Genomic DNA, 17111 nt, shown 5'->3' on the forward strand with positions numbered 1-17111 from the left:
TGTGTGTGTGTGTGTGTGTGTGTGTGTGTGTGTGTGTGTGTGTGTGTGTGAACATGCAGATATTTACTGTAAATAGGGTGTTGCAATGTAGTAAACTTTTCTGTTTACTGTACAGATCTAACTCTTAGTAAGGATGTGGAATTTGTCTAGATAATCAATAAAACAAAAAATTGTACAGTAACCACGATCTGTTTCGAAGTTTTGAATCAAGGTTTGGATTTAATGATTCTTTGTTTTTACATGAAATAACATGTTCAGTTATATTCAGTGATCTAATTAATGTATGTAGTCTTAACAACAAAATAATCAAACTATTATAGATATAACATTCACTCTAAAATTACAGTCTGCTGCCTTGGACACGGATGTGGTCACCTGACCATCACACTCACGTAGTGGTTAAATATCCTATTCCCAATGTATTCCTCCTTCGCTTGTATCACCAAAACAGATCTGATCTGTCGAGGCCTGGACTCCACATGACCTCTGATGGTGTGCTAAGATATCACGCACCAGGAATTTAGCATAAGATCCTTCAAGTCCTGTTTGTTGTAAACCTGTTTGTAAAGCATGTACCACAGATGCTCAATAGGACTGAAATCTGCAGTCACCTTGAACTTTTTGTCATGTTACAAAAAACAATTTCTGAACAAAATTTACACTGTGAATGTACAAGCAGCTTTATCATGTCATTAGGGAATACAGTTACTATCAGGGGTTTATCTTGGTGTGCAGCAATGTTTAGGTAGGTGGTAGGTACAAACAGTTACATCCACATGGATTCCCAGGCCCAAGGTTTCTCAGCAAGACACTACCAATAGCATCACATTGCCTCTACTTGCTTCCTTTCCATAGTGCATCCTGGTGTCATTTCTTCTGCAGGTAAGCGACACACACAGACGGTAGTGCACGTGATGTAAAAGAAATTGATTCATCAGACCACTTACATGTGTTTTTTTCTCAAACTTACCACAACATTGTGGTACATAAAAAAAAAAAAATTAAATATTCCTGTCACTTGAAGTACAAGACCCAAAGCTGTTCCAGCTGGTTGGAGTGGAAGATCTGCTATAGAGAACCCCAACCCAGAACACCTTCGGGATAAATGTGAACACTGACTGCACCCCAGGCCTACCTCACACATCAGTACCTGACTTTTGGTATTAACACCATTTGTAGCCGAATGAGCACAAATCTCCACACTCCAAAATTGAGTGAAACAGCTTCCCAGAAGAGTGGAAGTTATTATAATAGCAAATGGGTATTATTATTATTATTATTATTATTATTATTATTATTATTATTATTATTATTATTGTTATTGTTGTTGTTGTTGTTGTTGTTGTTGTCCCCTAGCGGACAAACTGTGAAATTTACAATATCAAGCGAAACGAGGAAAAAAGACAGGGATGAACGCCATGTCTGATCCCGCTGTGGAGGAGTGAAAGAGAGCGCTAGAGAGAAAGAGTGAGGGAAAAAAAGCACATAACCTAAGACGGAAAGGAAATCTCTCACAGGAACCGAGACGACTGATTCGGCACACGGTGAGAGGGAAGGGCCCGTGTGTGAGGTGGGGTGGGGTGGGGGGGGCTCGGAGCTGCGGAGCTCGCGGCGCGGCCATGGCGGAGAATACCGCGGGAAGTGCGCACGGCTCGGCGGCTGCGAAGGCTCAGCTCCGCTGCTCACCGCGCCTCAAGAAACTCGAGAAACTCGCCGTGTACTCTTCCTGCAAGGTACGCTTCAGACATGACCTTCATGCTTTCCACCAGAAATGAATCGGCAGTGAGGGTTACGTTGTTGTTTTGTAGAGTGAAGTGAGACCTGAGCTGCACTCGGAACTCTCAGAAAACTGCAAGCGCAGCACAAAAGCGGCCACTTTCTAAAATCCGACATAATTTCTTTTTGTGTTTTTTTTTGTTTTTCTATAGTGACAAATTCGCTTCTTTTAGCGTAGTGATCCGGATCTCAGAGTTGCAGTGAACAGGGTGTAAACACTGGGCTCGAGTTTGTAAGCGCTGTGCGCGTGCTCGTGTAGGTGTTGTGATCTCACAGTGTGCACAGTGTTTCATCTCGCCGACATGTTGTGACGCGGACACGTTCCGAAGCCGATGCCTGTGTATGCCTGTGTTCGGAAGTTCTGTTTGGGGAACGTAAGAGACGTTGTTGGGTTTGTGCAGTTCTCTGGTCTTTGTTTTGACAGGGTGACAGCTGCGAGAAGGACGGGGGGGTGGAGGGTAGGTGGGTGGGGCTACAGACAGAGCGCGAGCCCGCCTATTCAGTGCAGCGTCACAGTCACAGAGCGCGCGCGCGCACACACACTATTCCTCCAGTACAGCCAAGAGTCTAGTGGTTAATTTTATTACCTACCCCGTTTCTGCACTTTTGGCCCTAACAGTCACAGTATTATACACTTACAAATAAATAATATATATATATATATATATATATATATATATATATATATATATATATATATATATATATGGCGGGCCGTGCATTTGGTACCTGGGCCTTCAGTGGGAACTTACCCGACTTAATCCATCTCTTAATACCACCACTATCTCGTTGCAAATATAGAAACCATGAATACAATACAAAAACGCAATATAAAAATGCAAGGCATTACAGAAAGAGAGGCATTTCACATATGGAGGGTAAATACCATTTTACTAAAGCAAGAAACCCAGTTAAGACTCCAAACCTCTACACTGCAACCACAACTGTGCACCTACATCATCTGGAGCAGTTCAGAATCAATATTTGTCTAATAACATGACAAAAACATAAATTAAATACAACCTACTCACCAGAGATGCAGACTCATAATTTGTGCCAAGAGTACAAATGGACTTAATCTGATTAATTAGTTTCTGTTTCACCTATATATATATATATATATATATATATATATATATATATATATATATATATATATATATAGATAATGTTTTAATAAAATCACTGCTTCCTACAGTGTTGTGACTGTAAGTGACCACATGTAAAGGGGAAACAGTTTCAATGTTTTCTGTAATAAATATTTTAGAAGATAGCATTAGGGATTTTATAAAACATGATTTTTGACCAATTTGTGAATGGTATTTGCATTTTGTCCAACCTGTGTCTCTTTCTCATTTTAATCTCATACAGGATTTTCTAAAGCCTACCAATATGAGTCAGGGCGCTTTAATAGAGCTAGATCGCTAGATTACCTTCATCTGTGTGTTGCAATAATGCAGCAAATTAACGCAAATTCATTACTAATTTTATTAACGCACCCATTTCTGTTTGAACATTTAATAAAAACCATAAATAAATCTATATGAAAGAGGTGAAATTAAAACCTTTAATGCAACAGACATTTATCACAATGTCCTTTCTTTAGTCAGATATATTAAAAAAACAACTCCATTGAAATTTTTTTTATTTTTTTTATCACTAAACATTTGTTTTACTGATGCGCCAAGTCTTAAATCAAGCACCAAAATTCGCTATGATGCAACATTCAGCAATTTAAACTGTCTGTGTGGAATCATAGCAAAAGTTCTGTTTGATGTCCTGATGAGATACGTGATTTAAAACACCTTAATTACTTTAAAACATTTACAATAATATTTTATCTTCATTCTCTATGTTGAGTTTGGTTTTACTAATAATAAATGTACATTTGCCCATGTTGATTAGAATATAAAAAACTTGAAAAATATTTATTTAATGGTACATTTAGAACAGATAAAAATGTGCGATTAAGTTGCGGTTAACTCATGACAATCATTAAAATTCATTGTGATTAATTATTTAAATCAATTGTTAGCCCTAGTATAAATATATTAATGTTTTTAAATGTAGGAAATATGCATTTTATGTTCTATTCAGCTGTAAAAGTGTAGCAGCACATCTGGTTGATAAATTTAATTTTGCATAGTACAGTACATACAACCTGGATTGTCAAAACTTGCAATTATAGGTGTCTATAGCAATAAGACGTCTGGGGCTGATATAATAGTTTGCTTGCTCCCACAGGCTGAAGGATCTTGTAAGTGTAACGGCTGGAAGAGCCAAAATCCGCCTCCTACTCCGCCACCTCCGACCCCACCCTGGACTGAGCAACTGAACTCTGCAGTAAATCTGCTGGAGCCTTGCAGGAGTTGCAGTCACCCTTTAGGTAAGACGTGTGTGTGCAAGGCTGTAAAAATGAAGCCAAACCAAATTTCGCTTACAACATGTCATTTAGGCATGAGGCCTGGTTGGATGGAACAGACCAGCTGAATGGATGTTTCTGAAGCGGGTAAGCTTTCATCCCTCTTTCATTGGCCAGGAGATCATGTAACGCATCTGGAGAATGTATCGGAGGAAGAGATGAACAGGTTACTGGGTATTGTGCTGGATGTGGAATATCTCTACACATGCGTCCACAAAGAGGAGGATGCTGACACTAAGCAAGTCTACTTCTCTCTGTTTAAGGTGACTTAAGGTCGTTTTCATGTAATATTGAAAGTTCAATCAATTAATTCATTCAAGTTTGCTCTTCATGCTGTTTTGCTCATAAAGGAAGATCAGTTTCTTCTTAACTTGTAGTTGCTAAGGAAATGCATCCTGCAGATGGGGAGACCTGTGGTGGAGGCTTTAGAGAGTCCACCATTTGAGAAGCCCAGCATCGAGCAGGTAAACAACATAGACCTACACCAGCACAAAAACAACTTGACCGCAATGTCACTATAGAGGCGTACACATCAGCAGTCTAGTTCAAAACAGAGCACGGTTCCCATGTAAAATTGGTAAAGTTGCAGCATGAGAACTGGGAAGCATACCGTGGTAACAAACATGAAATGGTACGAGATGGTGTGAGATGGTGCGAAATGGTGTGAGATGGAGCGAGATGGTGTGAAATGGTGCGAGATGGTGTGAGATGTCCAGAATTAAAGTAAAGTAATTTGTGCATATGTTTTCGCTGATGACATCATAATTTACATATATTAAAATATATTATTATATTACAAATCACACCAAAGTAATAATAATTAAAAATATATATATTTTTATATGGTAAGTTGTGGTCTTGTTTGTGATGTAAAATAAATGCAAAAGTACAAGGGTTTAAAATCAAGTGAGCCTAAAACTATATCAACATTGCAGGGACAACATCTCTTTTAAATTATTGAAATTAGTTTCCATTAAATACTTGATGAAGTTAAATAACAAATATGACATTTTTGGCTCTATGAACATGTACAGTCATAGCAGGAAAATGAAAACACACCCTCTTTTAATTCTGCTTTTAAATCTGAGCTTAAGTGCATGTATTTTCAGATTTTACTGAGAAATAAAAAATGTCCAGATAAATAAAAACAAAGAATTGTATAGGGTTACATTTTTTTTCCTTTTGCTAGATTCACAGTAACAGTCAGCTTGACTTTTTATTAGTTTGTATGTTGGATTCTGTGAATAAATTCATAGAATATATTTTCTACATATTTGTTGTACTCATATTTATTTGTTGTACTTGATCAACAGCTTCTGCACATTTTCTCTGCCTGAGCCTTTATTTTTTATACATTTATTTTCATATTTATCTGCACTTGTTCAGTTTGCACAATGCTACATTTGCTCGCTCGCTCTATCTATCTATCTATCTATCTATCTATCTATCTATCTATCTATCTATCTATCTATCTATCTATCTATCTATGTATCTATCTATCATGTTAGTTTAGTATGTAGCTTAAAGCAGAAGTAAAAAAAAGTTCTTGAATGTCATTTTGCTGTGGAAGAACATTTGTAGGTATTACTGCAGTTCTGTTTGGCAAAATCTGATGCACGGACATGCTGGTGCCTGTATTCTAGGGGGTGAATAACTTTGTTCAATACAAGTTCAGTCACCTGCCATCTAAAGAGCGTCAGACCATCATGGAACTAGCTAAGATGTTCCTTAACCAGATCAACTTCTGGCAACTGGAGACGCCATCGCTGAGACGGCAGCGGGTTCAAATTGATGATACAGCCAGCTACAAAGTCAACTACACCAGGTGTTTGAAGTCTTTTTTATATTGGACTGTAGTAAAAAAAAACTGTCAATGTTTTTTTCTTGGACTGCACCTAATGCTTTGATTAACATCGTTCTGTTTGTGTAACTGTTGTTTGTGTTGCAGGTGGCTTTGTTACTGTAATGTGCCGCAGTTTTGTGACAGTCTCCCGCACTATGAAGCCACACAGATCTTTGGTCGCACTCTGCTGCGTTCTGTCTTCACCATCATGAGAAAGCAGCTGCTGGAGCAGGCCAGGCAGGAGAAAGACAAACTGCCTCCAGAGAAACGAACACTTATCCTCACACACTTCCCCAAGTGAGGACATGCAGGATCATGCACACCATTTAAACACAATATTTTAAATGTGTTTGCTGTTAAATGTTACCTGTGTGATGTAGGTTCCTGTCAATGTTGGAGGAGGAGGTGTACAGCCCAAATTCTCCCATCTGGAGTGAAGACTCCATAGGTGGTGCAACAGGTGGACATATCCCTAGAGGTGAATTGAGTTTTCTAAAAAAAAATAATAATAATAAATAAATTAAATGTCAAATTTCATTATTTCCCTTTTGTGTGTGTACATAGACTATTTATGTGCATATGTGAATAAGATTGATCTCATTAGAGTAGCACCTGTACAGGAGTGGGAAGTATTAGGCAGAAAGTAAACAGTCAATTCAAACAAATTGGCAAGTTGAGTCTGAGTGGATCATCTCCATAACAGCAGATTTTGTGGGATATTTTCTGTTATGCAGTTGCCAGTGCCTCACATAAGTGAACACAAAAGGGCAACCAGTTAACTAGCAACAAAGCTGTCCCATTAATGTGTGAGAGGTGTACTGGTTAGCCTGTTTAGTCTGGTTTACAGAAGAGTTAGCACAAATAGCACAAATTGCTGAAAAATGTAATGCTGATTATGATTGTCTGAGCACACAGTGCATTACATATGCACTGTGTCCCAGCATTAGAAGTGGACCATGGAGCAATGCTAGACAGGAAATGCTTTGCTAACATGGTGATTAAAAAAAAGTCATTTAGATCCTTATGCTTGTTAATTTTAAATAAAGAAATTCCTGTGCGTGCCCATATAACAGGTGCTGCTATAACAAGATAATCTGATATTCACTTCACCTGCACCTACTAAATTAGACAATCATGGTGCAGCAGCACGATGCACAAAATCAAGCAGAAACAGGTCAAGAGCTTCAGTTAATGCTTTTCAATTAAGAGCTCCAGAATCAATCATCAAAATGAAATGATGAAAGAAAAATGGTGATCTCTGTGACTCGTGGTAAGGTTAGTTGTTTTTTTTAAACATGGTTAGTATGAGTTTTCCAGAATCTTCAATTTCCTACTGGGATTTTTACATGCAACAGTTTATAGTGGTTACAAAGAAAAACAAAACATATGAAACAACACTTTTAATCACCACATTATCTGTGTAAAGCTTCTTTAAGACAATGTTCATTGTCAAAAGCGCTATACAAATAAAAATGAATTGAATTGAATATTGAGTGAGTGAAATTTTAAGGTATAATTAATTGTTAGCCAAGGACAAGAATTTGATGGCATCAAAGGTGGTAGCTTAGTGGCTAAGGTATTGGATCTGAAGGTCGTGAGTTTAAATCCCAGCCACACTAAACTGCTACTCATGGGTGCCTGAGTAAGTCTCTTAAACCCATAGCTGCTCAGTTGTATGAATTAGATAAAATGTAAGTTGCTCTGGATAAGCGTTTCTGTTAAATGCTATAAATGTAAAATGTAAATGTAAAATCATGGACACAGAAATGAATAGTTCAGTCACTTTATTCAGTCACTTTAGAACACTGTAAAGACAATAATAGGACCTCATTGGCTTTCAGTGCAGCTTTAATTTCTTATGGCATTGTTTCTACAGAATGTTAGAAACATTCCTTAGAGATTTTGGTCTATGTTGAGAGGATTGCATCAGGCAATTGCTGGAGAATTTCTAATTTGTTCATAAAAAGACAAAGACAGGTTGAGTCAATGATTTATGCAGTTGATATTACATTCTGTATCTACCAGTTAAATTAATTTTTATTTGTATAGCGCTTTTAACAATGAACATTGTCTCAAAGCAGCTTTACACAGATAATGTGGTGATACAAAATTAATATGTTCTTTATAAGTAAGTTTGTCCCTGATGAGCAAACCGGTGAAAGTTAATATCACTGTGCAGTTTGGACTCTGGCAAGACTCACTATGGCAGCATAACTACAAGGGAGAACCAGAAGGTAACACCGACCTGAGGGATCTCTGGGATAAGAGACGACCCACCACACCACCATAACAAACCTGAGTGAACATGTGAGAGTGAGGCGACGACAGCATACAAATATCCCAGTTCACCAAACACTCTATATCTATGTTCCCTCCAGATCTGCGCCTTTACCTAAAAAAAGCGTCAGACGGCATGAGACCGTTAAGTGCTTTATACGTCAGTAGTAGTATTTTATAATCAATGTGAGATTTAATTGGGAGCCAGTGTAGACTGATTAAAACAGGGGTGATGTGGTCATATTTTCTAGATCTAGTGAGGACTCTTGCTGCTGCATTCTGAACTAACTGAAGCTTATTTATGCACTTACTCGAACACCAAGACAGTAAAGCGTTACAGTAGTCTAATCTAGATGTAAAAAAAGCATGAATTAGTTTTTCTGCATCCTGTAACAACATCAGATTTCTAATTGTAGCAATATTTCTAAGGTAAAAGAAGGCGATCCTGGTGATATTGTTTACATGAGCCTCAAAGGAAAGACTAGGGTCAATAATAACACCAAGGTCTTTGACAGTTGTACACGCTGAAACAGAAACACTATCCAGACATGCTATGTAATCAGAAAGGTTGGTTCTAGCTGCATGTGGTTAAAGTCACAGAGATCACAGATATTTTTATTAGATTTTTAATTTGTAACTGAAGTTCTTGTGCAGTATCTTTTTGATTTGATGCATTGTGCTGCTGCCTGACATTAAGCTGACCTTTTTACATATATATTTATTTTATTTTACTTTTTTTTTTTTTTGTTAATACCTGCAGTCATTTCTCAAAGTTTTGATCCAACATGTCATCTCTTCTCCTCTCATTGGTCTTGTTCAGTGTGTCTTTGTTTCTGATTGGTTTAGTGATCAATACACCCCAAGTGGCCCGGCCACTCCACTGCAACACTACCTCATCTCCAGTGGGCCTGACAGGAACAGGCAGCTCAAGTCCTGCTCCCAAAACTGCAACCTCTTTGGAACCCAGTGCAGGTAAAACGTTAACGTTAACATTAATGCACTTTGTTGAAAGATTTATGATCAATCTCTTGATGTCACCCAAATGAGGATGGGTTCCCCTTTTGAGTCTGGTTCCTCTCAAGGTTTCTTCCTCATAACATCTAAGGGAGTTTTTCCTTGCCACAGTCGCTGCACAATGGCTGCTCATCAGGGATAAATGCACACCATTCACCTTGACTGTTAATTTCTGTAAAGCTGCTTTGAGACAATGTCTGTTGTGAAAACGCTATATAAATAAACTTGACTTGACTTAAACACTTGACCACTGACAGCTGTTAGGGGTATGATTTATTTCATTATTTTCATTTATTTTCAAGGACATGCCATCAATAATTTTCTTTTTGCGAGAATATAAAAAGAAAAGATTATTTTACATGTTTTATTCAATCATCCTAATGCAATAAAATCAATTTATAAATATTAGAAATAGAACAATACAAATATTGCAGTCTCTCCCTATACCTGCTGTCATGGAGGTCGCAGTATTATTCATGTCATGTTTTTTTGTTCATATTAAATAAAGTACGAATATTTTGAATTTATTGATGTATTAATTGCATATTCGTAGAATGAGTAGCAAACCTTTCTGCCATGAGACATTTTTCTGAGTCAATTCAGAAGATTGGGAAGGAGGATGCAGTGATGTAGTGCCAAAACATTTGCAGCTAAACCTGACTTTACCAGAAAAACAAAACCAAGTGTGTGTTTGTGAAGGTGGAGAGAAGCGAAAGTCCTCTGAGCCAACGTCCCATGAAGACACTAAGAAAGTACGAGTCATGGGTGACATTCCTATGGAGCTGATTAATGAAGTCATGTCCACCATCACAGACCCTGCTGCTTTGCTTGGACCAGAGGTACATAGTCTGTACTGTTTGTTCTATATGTTTGTGATGTTTCTAATGATTAAAATATTTTTAAACTTGTCACCTGGGTTTCACATCAAAGACAGATTAACTGATGACTAAAAAGTGTCTGACTCAGAAAGCATGTCTCCTGTCTCCTGTCTCGTAGACCAGTCTCCTTTCTGCTCACTCAGCACGAGACGAGGCTGCACGCTTGGAAGAGAGACGAGGAGTGATAGAGTTTCACGTCATTGGCAACTCCCTCAACCAGAAGCCTAACAAGAAGATCTTGATGTGGCTGGTGGGCCTTCAGAATGTTTTCTCTCACCAGTTGCCCAGAATGCCCAAAGAGTACATCACACGCCTCGTTTTCGACCCGTACGTGTGTCTTAATTTTTTCATTATTTTATTTAAATGCTTTTTTTCGATTTAGAAAACTGTTCACATTTAGATGAAATGATTGAACTTAATGGAGTAACTAGTCTAAGTATTAAAACTTAACAACTAATCTATTAAATCTAATAAACACGAGCTACCTGAGAACTTAAGCAAAGGTATTTGAGTATGTGCACCCTATTCATCACATCTATGTGAGGTTTATCCCCAAAACCTTTTCCACAAAGTCTGAAGCACAAAATTATTTAGAACAATAACATTGAATATAATTATAATTCTATAGCATTACAATTTTGCTTTAATTTAAAAGACAAACAGTCATCCAGCATGACAATGGCCCTGTGCACCAATCAAACTCAATAAACACATGGTAGTGAATAGCTGATAAACTCAACAATGATGGAACTATAATGAATGGACATTTGTTGGCACCAGGATAAGGACAGGTTCTAATTTTAAGTCTGGTTCCACTCAAGGTTTCTTCCTTGCCTTCTTTTTCCTGCCTCTGTTGCCACTGGCTGGCTCATTAGGGATAACCTTATATCAGTGGTGGGTGCATTTGGTACCTGGGCCTTCATTGGGAACTTACCTGACTTAATCCACTTCTTAATACCACCATCACCTCGCAATTATAGAAACCATCAATACTATATAAAAACGCAATATAACAAAGCATGGCATTACAGAAAGAGAGGCATTTCACATATGGAAGGTAAATACCAATTTACTAAAGCAAGAAACCCAGTTAAGACTCCAAACCTCTACACTGCAACTGTGCCACCTACATATTCTGGAGCAGTTCAGAATCAATATTTGTTTAATAACATGACAAAAACATAAAAATGTAAATAAAATACTACCTATTCACCAGAGATGCTACTCATACTTTGCACCGCTCCCAGAGGCTCGTATTCACTGGTCTGGAAATGGTAAACAAACCCTTTCCCAGGCTGAGACATGCTAGCTAGCTTCAGGGTTGACTGACCTCCTCCTGATGTCTAGCTATTTTCTTTAATGTATTTTTAAGTATGTACAAAACCAAATCAATTCTATTTCTGCATAGGCATAAAAAAGAGCTACACACGTGTTTTGCCAGTCGAACTTGGCTGTAACAGTTTCCCTCTGACCAACCAATCGGACAGAAAAATGCTGACGCTATTCTGGGCCAGATAACTGCCCTGTGAGGAGAATATGAAATCTGATTTGAGGAGGATATGAAATCTGATTTGTTAAAGAAACAGACCCGTTGCTAATTCTCTCTATGGCCGAGGAGCCAGCAGTATTAACTTTGAAGGCCCTGGGCAGATTAGATTGACATGGCAGCACAAAGAGGCTGAAATCTGATTGGACAAAAAATCTAACATCCACATACACGTACTGGAAGAAGTGCAGCCGAGAGAAACACTAGGATGAAGAGAATAAACTGTTGGGAATAAATTAATACAATGTCATGGAACAAATATTAGAATTTAGGTTGTAAATGTAGGTCAGAGCTTCTGATAGTGTTTAGGCCAGCAGAGAAGGCTTTGCTGGCCCTGACTGCCCACCACTAACTTATATTGACATGATTTATACGTTTGAAAATTATGTGTAATCTGTTTGATTCTGTAAAGGTGCTTTGGGACAGTGTCCATTGTTGAAAGCACTATACAATAAGAATTTAATTTAATTGAATGGTTGTTAGTGTTAAGTTTGACTTAAAAGAAGTGTGTTGAGTGTCATGCACAGAGCCCTGATCTCAACCCCCTCAACACTGAACACCTGTGGAAAGAACTGAAGCCTCTTTGGCTTCCCAACATCAGTGTCTGATTCCTTCAATGATCTTGTAACTAATTAAACAATAAAGAAAAGTGGAATAGTAAATAATAATAGAATTATAGAAAAGTGGTGCTTATAACAGCAAACACAGAGCAAATACAACTGCAAACAAATATTTAACAAGACATGCAGTTGTTACTGTCTGGGGTGCAAACAATTTACATACACTGTTTGGCCAATAGTAAGATGTGTGCTAGTAAGTTTTGATGTTAATATTTAATGATAAAGTCTGTATGTAGTGAAGCAGCAGCAAAGACACAAATGATGTCTAGTTTCTTCCCTAATTTCCTCAACACAGAAAACACAAGACCCTTTCTCTGATCAAAGATGGCCGTGTAATCGGTGGGATCTGCTTTCGGATGTTTCCGTCTCAGGGCTTCACGGAAATAGTATTTTGTGCTGTGACCTCCAATGAACAGGTCAAGGTGAGAAGAACTTGTTATTTCAGATGTACATTTTGAATTGAAAACTGTTACTTATATTTCTGACTGTTTTTTCTCAGGGTTATGGAACACACCTGATGAACCATTTGAAAGAGTATCACATCAAACATGAGATCCTGAACTTCCTCACGTATGCTGATGAGTATGCCATAGGCTACTTCAAAAAGCAGGCGTGTGTTTTGTTTTTAAAAAACATGCATGAATTCCTGAAAAGTGGTTCTAACACTACAGCATGTCTTAAATTAAAGAGTTTTATTTGTATAGTAATATAGATGACACTGGTGTTAGTGTCTATCTAAGATCAGGACATTGTATTTTTTAGTCTTAATCTTTGGATCATTAATTGTTAAACTAGCAGTTAAAGAGGAAATAGTTTGTATCAGTACTGGCAGAGATTTCACAATTTGTCATCAGACACTTCAGTGAGAAGAGTGCTCGAATAAAGCTGGTGTTGTAACTGGTCTTGTGTAAAAGTGACAGTATGCCCCACCTTAATTCCTCTGAAATAAAAAAGATGGAAGCTGAGCTGCCATGAGAAATGATTTTAAATAGCTTTATGATCTCAGAGTAAGAGTGAATTGCAAAAACATTGCAGATAATTTCACAATACACATATGCCAGATAATTTAGTATTAATGCAATAGTTTATAGTGTGTATCTATAGTATTTATAGTGCTTAATTATAGTAACCCAAGTGTTCACTGGGGTAAAAAATAAAAATAAATAACAAAAAAACCCTAATGTTTATTTTCCTAAGCCAGCACAATTACAACTCAGGTTTTCATAAAATGTATTGCATTCTTTGAAGGTAGAAACCATTTGAATAAAACTTCAGATCTATAAATTAGGTTTACTGTATCAGTGTTTAGCCTCATGAAAAAGTGCTGGTGAAATAATAGAAACTTGTTTAACAATTCTTTGCCTTTCTTTCCATTTTAGGGATTCTCTAAAGACATAAAGGTTCCCAAAGCCAAGTATGTAGGCTACATTAAGGACTATGAGGGAGCTACGCTAATGGGCTGCGAACTTAACCCTAGCATACCGTATACAGAGTTCTCTGTCATCATTAAGAAACAGAAAGAGGTGTGTGTAGCTTAATTCCGTTCTTATTTTTTCCCTATTAGTAATTGGGAACCTGTCATATCAGCTGATTGCGAGTTGTCATGTACAGATCCATATACAAGTAGAATCCCTGTGCTCACATGACTTTCTAACACATACACATATAACAGAATGTATTCCAGAATATTTTGCTGTTTCTATTCTTTGATGGTATGTTAGCTTTTTTTTTTTTGGAGAAAAAATAAACTACTGTGCTGCTACTACTGCTTTGTGCCTCTGCTCTCACAGATCATTAAGAAGCTGATCGAGAGGAAGCAGGCACAGATTCGCAAGGTGTATCCGGGTCTATCCTGTTTTAAAGAGGGCGTTCGGCAGATTCCCATCGAGAGCATTCCAGGCATACGTACGTTATACCTCTGTCACCGAGAAATGTGTATTCTTTCTGTTCTCTTTTGATTGATACATTTTGTATTTTTTTGCTGTCTGTAGGTGAAACCGGCTGGAAACCTTTGGGAAAAAGGTAAGTGCGTCAGAGTATTTCAATGTAGTGTCGGGTTACATTAAAAAAGTCAGCAATTTTCTATAAAGATGCCTTTCCAAAAAGAATAAAGATTCATAAAGATTATTCCAAAAAGAATTTATTAAATAATAATAAATAATTTTATTTTTTTATTTTTTTATTCAATCAATAGTCTTGAATTTAAGAAGTATTTTATAAAAGTAGTTTTTATTATACACCTGTAAAATATGTCTTAGGTCATATTTTATTAATTTATTTTTAGAACAAAATCCATTAAAGTAAATAGATTCAAACTCTTTTCTTACTATAAAATGAACCCAAATTATTTTTAATATTGGGTATTGGGTAAATATTATGTATTATAAAATTGTGTCCCAAGCTCTATTCACAAGTCTCAGGTAATTTACACATCCAGTTTTCATGATTTATCAGAGTTCAGGGTTGCCAATTCTGGCAAAAGAAACCCAACAATACTTCACTAAATGAATTGTGGGAGAAGTCAGTGCTGACATTCCTCACTGTTCTAAACTGTACGACACACTGTACACTATGCACCTTAACACTTAACACAGGGCGTCTTACATTTTAACTTAAGCTTATTACCCTTAATTGTTTATTATTTATTGCATGGCTTATTGCCTAAGTTTGTGGATACTGCTGAAATTTTCCTATTAGGACGAATAAAGTATCAATCTGAGTATATTATATATATATATATATATATATATATATATATATATATATATATATATATATATATATATATATTTGATATAGTTATTTGGTATTGTATGATCCTGATTAGTACACTTTGTGTGATTTTTCAAACCGCATAAAAAAAACTCTGATTTGTGTGAACATTTCCGGTTTGTTCCAGCAAAGAGGTGAAAGATCCAGATCAGCTGTGTAGCACCTTAAAAACCATTCTACAGCAAGTCAAGGTGATGCACATTAACTCCACACTTCACAATTTCCAAATATGATGTGCAGAATGTTTTCTGTTCTTAATGACACAATGTGTGTGTGTGTGTGTGTGTGTGTGTGTGTGTGTGTGTGTGTGTGTGTTCCTGTTCCTCAGTCCCACCAGAATGCATGGCCCTTTATGGAACCAGTAAAGAAGAATGATGCACCTGGTTATTATCAAGTCATTCGCTTTCCTATGGGTATAAATAATTTCAGTAGCACACTATTCACTTACATTTGTACTTATCGATGAATATTTCATAAAAACAATGCTCCTGTGATGGATGCAAACTTCTCACAATAGCTCCTGTTAAATAAAGCATTGGATATAAAAGTCCTGATAGTTTAACACATTACATTTTACAAATAGAACCCATACTTATTGTGTTCTATTTTTATGTCATGTTCAGCAAACAGGTCTTTCAAGCCTCACTATCTGTAGTCTGAGCTTTAAATCTCCGCTTGTACGTTAGTGTTTTTAATGTTATTGCTCCTTATAACACTACCAATCAACCCATTATAAGTTGCTCTGTATTCCAGAACTGTGATTATAAACAAAATATATGCAACTTGCAGTTGTTCCTGTAAATGTATACAGTCCATGTTCTTGCTGTTGTGTAGATTTGAAGACTATGAGCGAGCGGCTGAAGAGTCGCTACTACACCACAAGGAAGCTGTTCATGGCGGACATGCAGCGGATCTTCACAAACTGTCGGGAGTACAACCCTCCTGAGAGCGAGTACTACAAATGTGCTAATCTGCTGGAGAAGTACTTCTACATTAAGATTAAAGAGACTGGCCTTATCGGCACGTAGAAGGGAACAGTGAGGGAATTGTCTTATTTATTTTTTTAAATCCCTTTTTTGCACTTTCTTTACTTTCCAATGGCACTTGTCAGACTTTGTTGAATTTACAGTTTCCATAAAATTGGTTGTAGCACAAAACTGTATAAGCAGAGCTTCAAGACTCCGGATAGTGTGGATGATCTTAAAGAGGGTGTGTGTGTGTGTGTGTGAGAACACACAAGTGTCCCTCATGTTTCTTCAACCCTGCCAAAAACATATTTCACAACTGTGTTAAAGTGAGAACCTGTGTACTTTCAATAATAGCTGTATATTTTCTACAGTAGAGTTTGGCCTTGTGTACATAAATACTCTTTAAGTCATGCAAGAAGTGACATTATTACTAAAGAACACCACATACTATGTTTTCATACAATGTAAAAAGAATTCTGCACTTATTTAAAAAGAGATTTGTGAAAAGCATTTTTAAGATGAAGAATAAGGTCCAGGGTAAGGATTTGGAAGTTTTACTGTGGTTTTGTCTTAACTTCTAGCCAACTGATGGAAAAAAAAAACGAAACAACCTTGTAGTTAACAGCTAAAGAAAATGTGCAATAACTAGTAGATTTGTTGTTTTGTAAAATGTTTGTATTTTTAAATATTTAGGAAAGAGCTTGACTTTGTATGATGTCATTTTATAAATATTATTAAAACTTTAGATCAACCAAAACCTTACAAAGCAAAGTTGTCTGTGAGATATGCCGGTCATATCAATCGGGATGGACTGTTGATAACTGAATAAGACAATATTTCCATTTTAAACTTTTGAATATATTCATGCTTAGTTGTTTCTCTTTATTAAAATTATTAAACTAAATACAAATATAATTTATAAAGATGTTTAAAAATAGTTAAAGAAACAAAATGCTTAGCATAGATTTTTTTTTTTTTTTTTTTACAAACCCATG

At 36.7% G+C, this 17111-nt stretch overlaps 1 protein-coding gene across 3 annotated transcripts; it reads left to right on the plus strand.

Moving 5' to 3' along the window:
- Positions 1-1377: 1377 nt before the first annotated feature.
- kat2b (K(lysine) acetyltransferase 2B) lies at positions 1378-16183 on the plus strand. 3 transcript variants are annotated; one of them, XM_046844172.1, is made up of 18 exons: positions 1378-1733; positions 4021-4162; positions 4316-4461; positions 4576-4662; positions 5842-6023; positions 6147-6338; positions 6422-6519; positions 9165-9290; positions 10032-10171; positions 10329-10537; positions 12672-12798; positions 12876-12986; positions 13756-13899; positions 14167-14281; positions 14368-14398; positions 15276-15339; positions 15477-15561; positions 15983-16183. In XM_046844172.1, exons 1-18 carry the CDS (start codon positions 1620-1622, stop codon positions 16174-16176), a joined length of 2307 nt encoding a protein of 768 aa, XP_046700128.1. In that variant the 5' UTR covers positions 1378-1619; the 3' UTR covers positions 16177-16183. The 3 variants fall into 3 exon arrangements, with proteins under 3 accessions (XP_046700128.1, XP_046700129.1, XP_046700130.1); XM_046844173.1 differs by lacking the exon at positions 1378-1733 and having other exon boundaries at positions 4022-4162; positions 4232-4461; XM_046844174.1 differs by lacking the exons at positions 1378-1733; positions 4021-4162 and having other exon boundaries at positions 4328-4461; positions 4549-4662.
- The last annotated feature ends 928 nt before the right edge of the window (positions 16184-17111 follow it).

The sequence above is a fragment of the Silurus meridionalis genome, chromosome 29, assembly GCF_014805685.1.
Source record: "Silurus meridionalis isolate SWU-2019-XX chromosome 29, ASM1480568v1, whole genome shotgun sequence".
Taxonomy (NCBI): Eukaryota; Metazoa; Chordata; class Actinopteri; order Siluriformes; family Siluridae; genus Silurus; species Silurus meridionalis.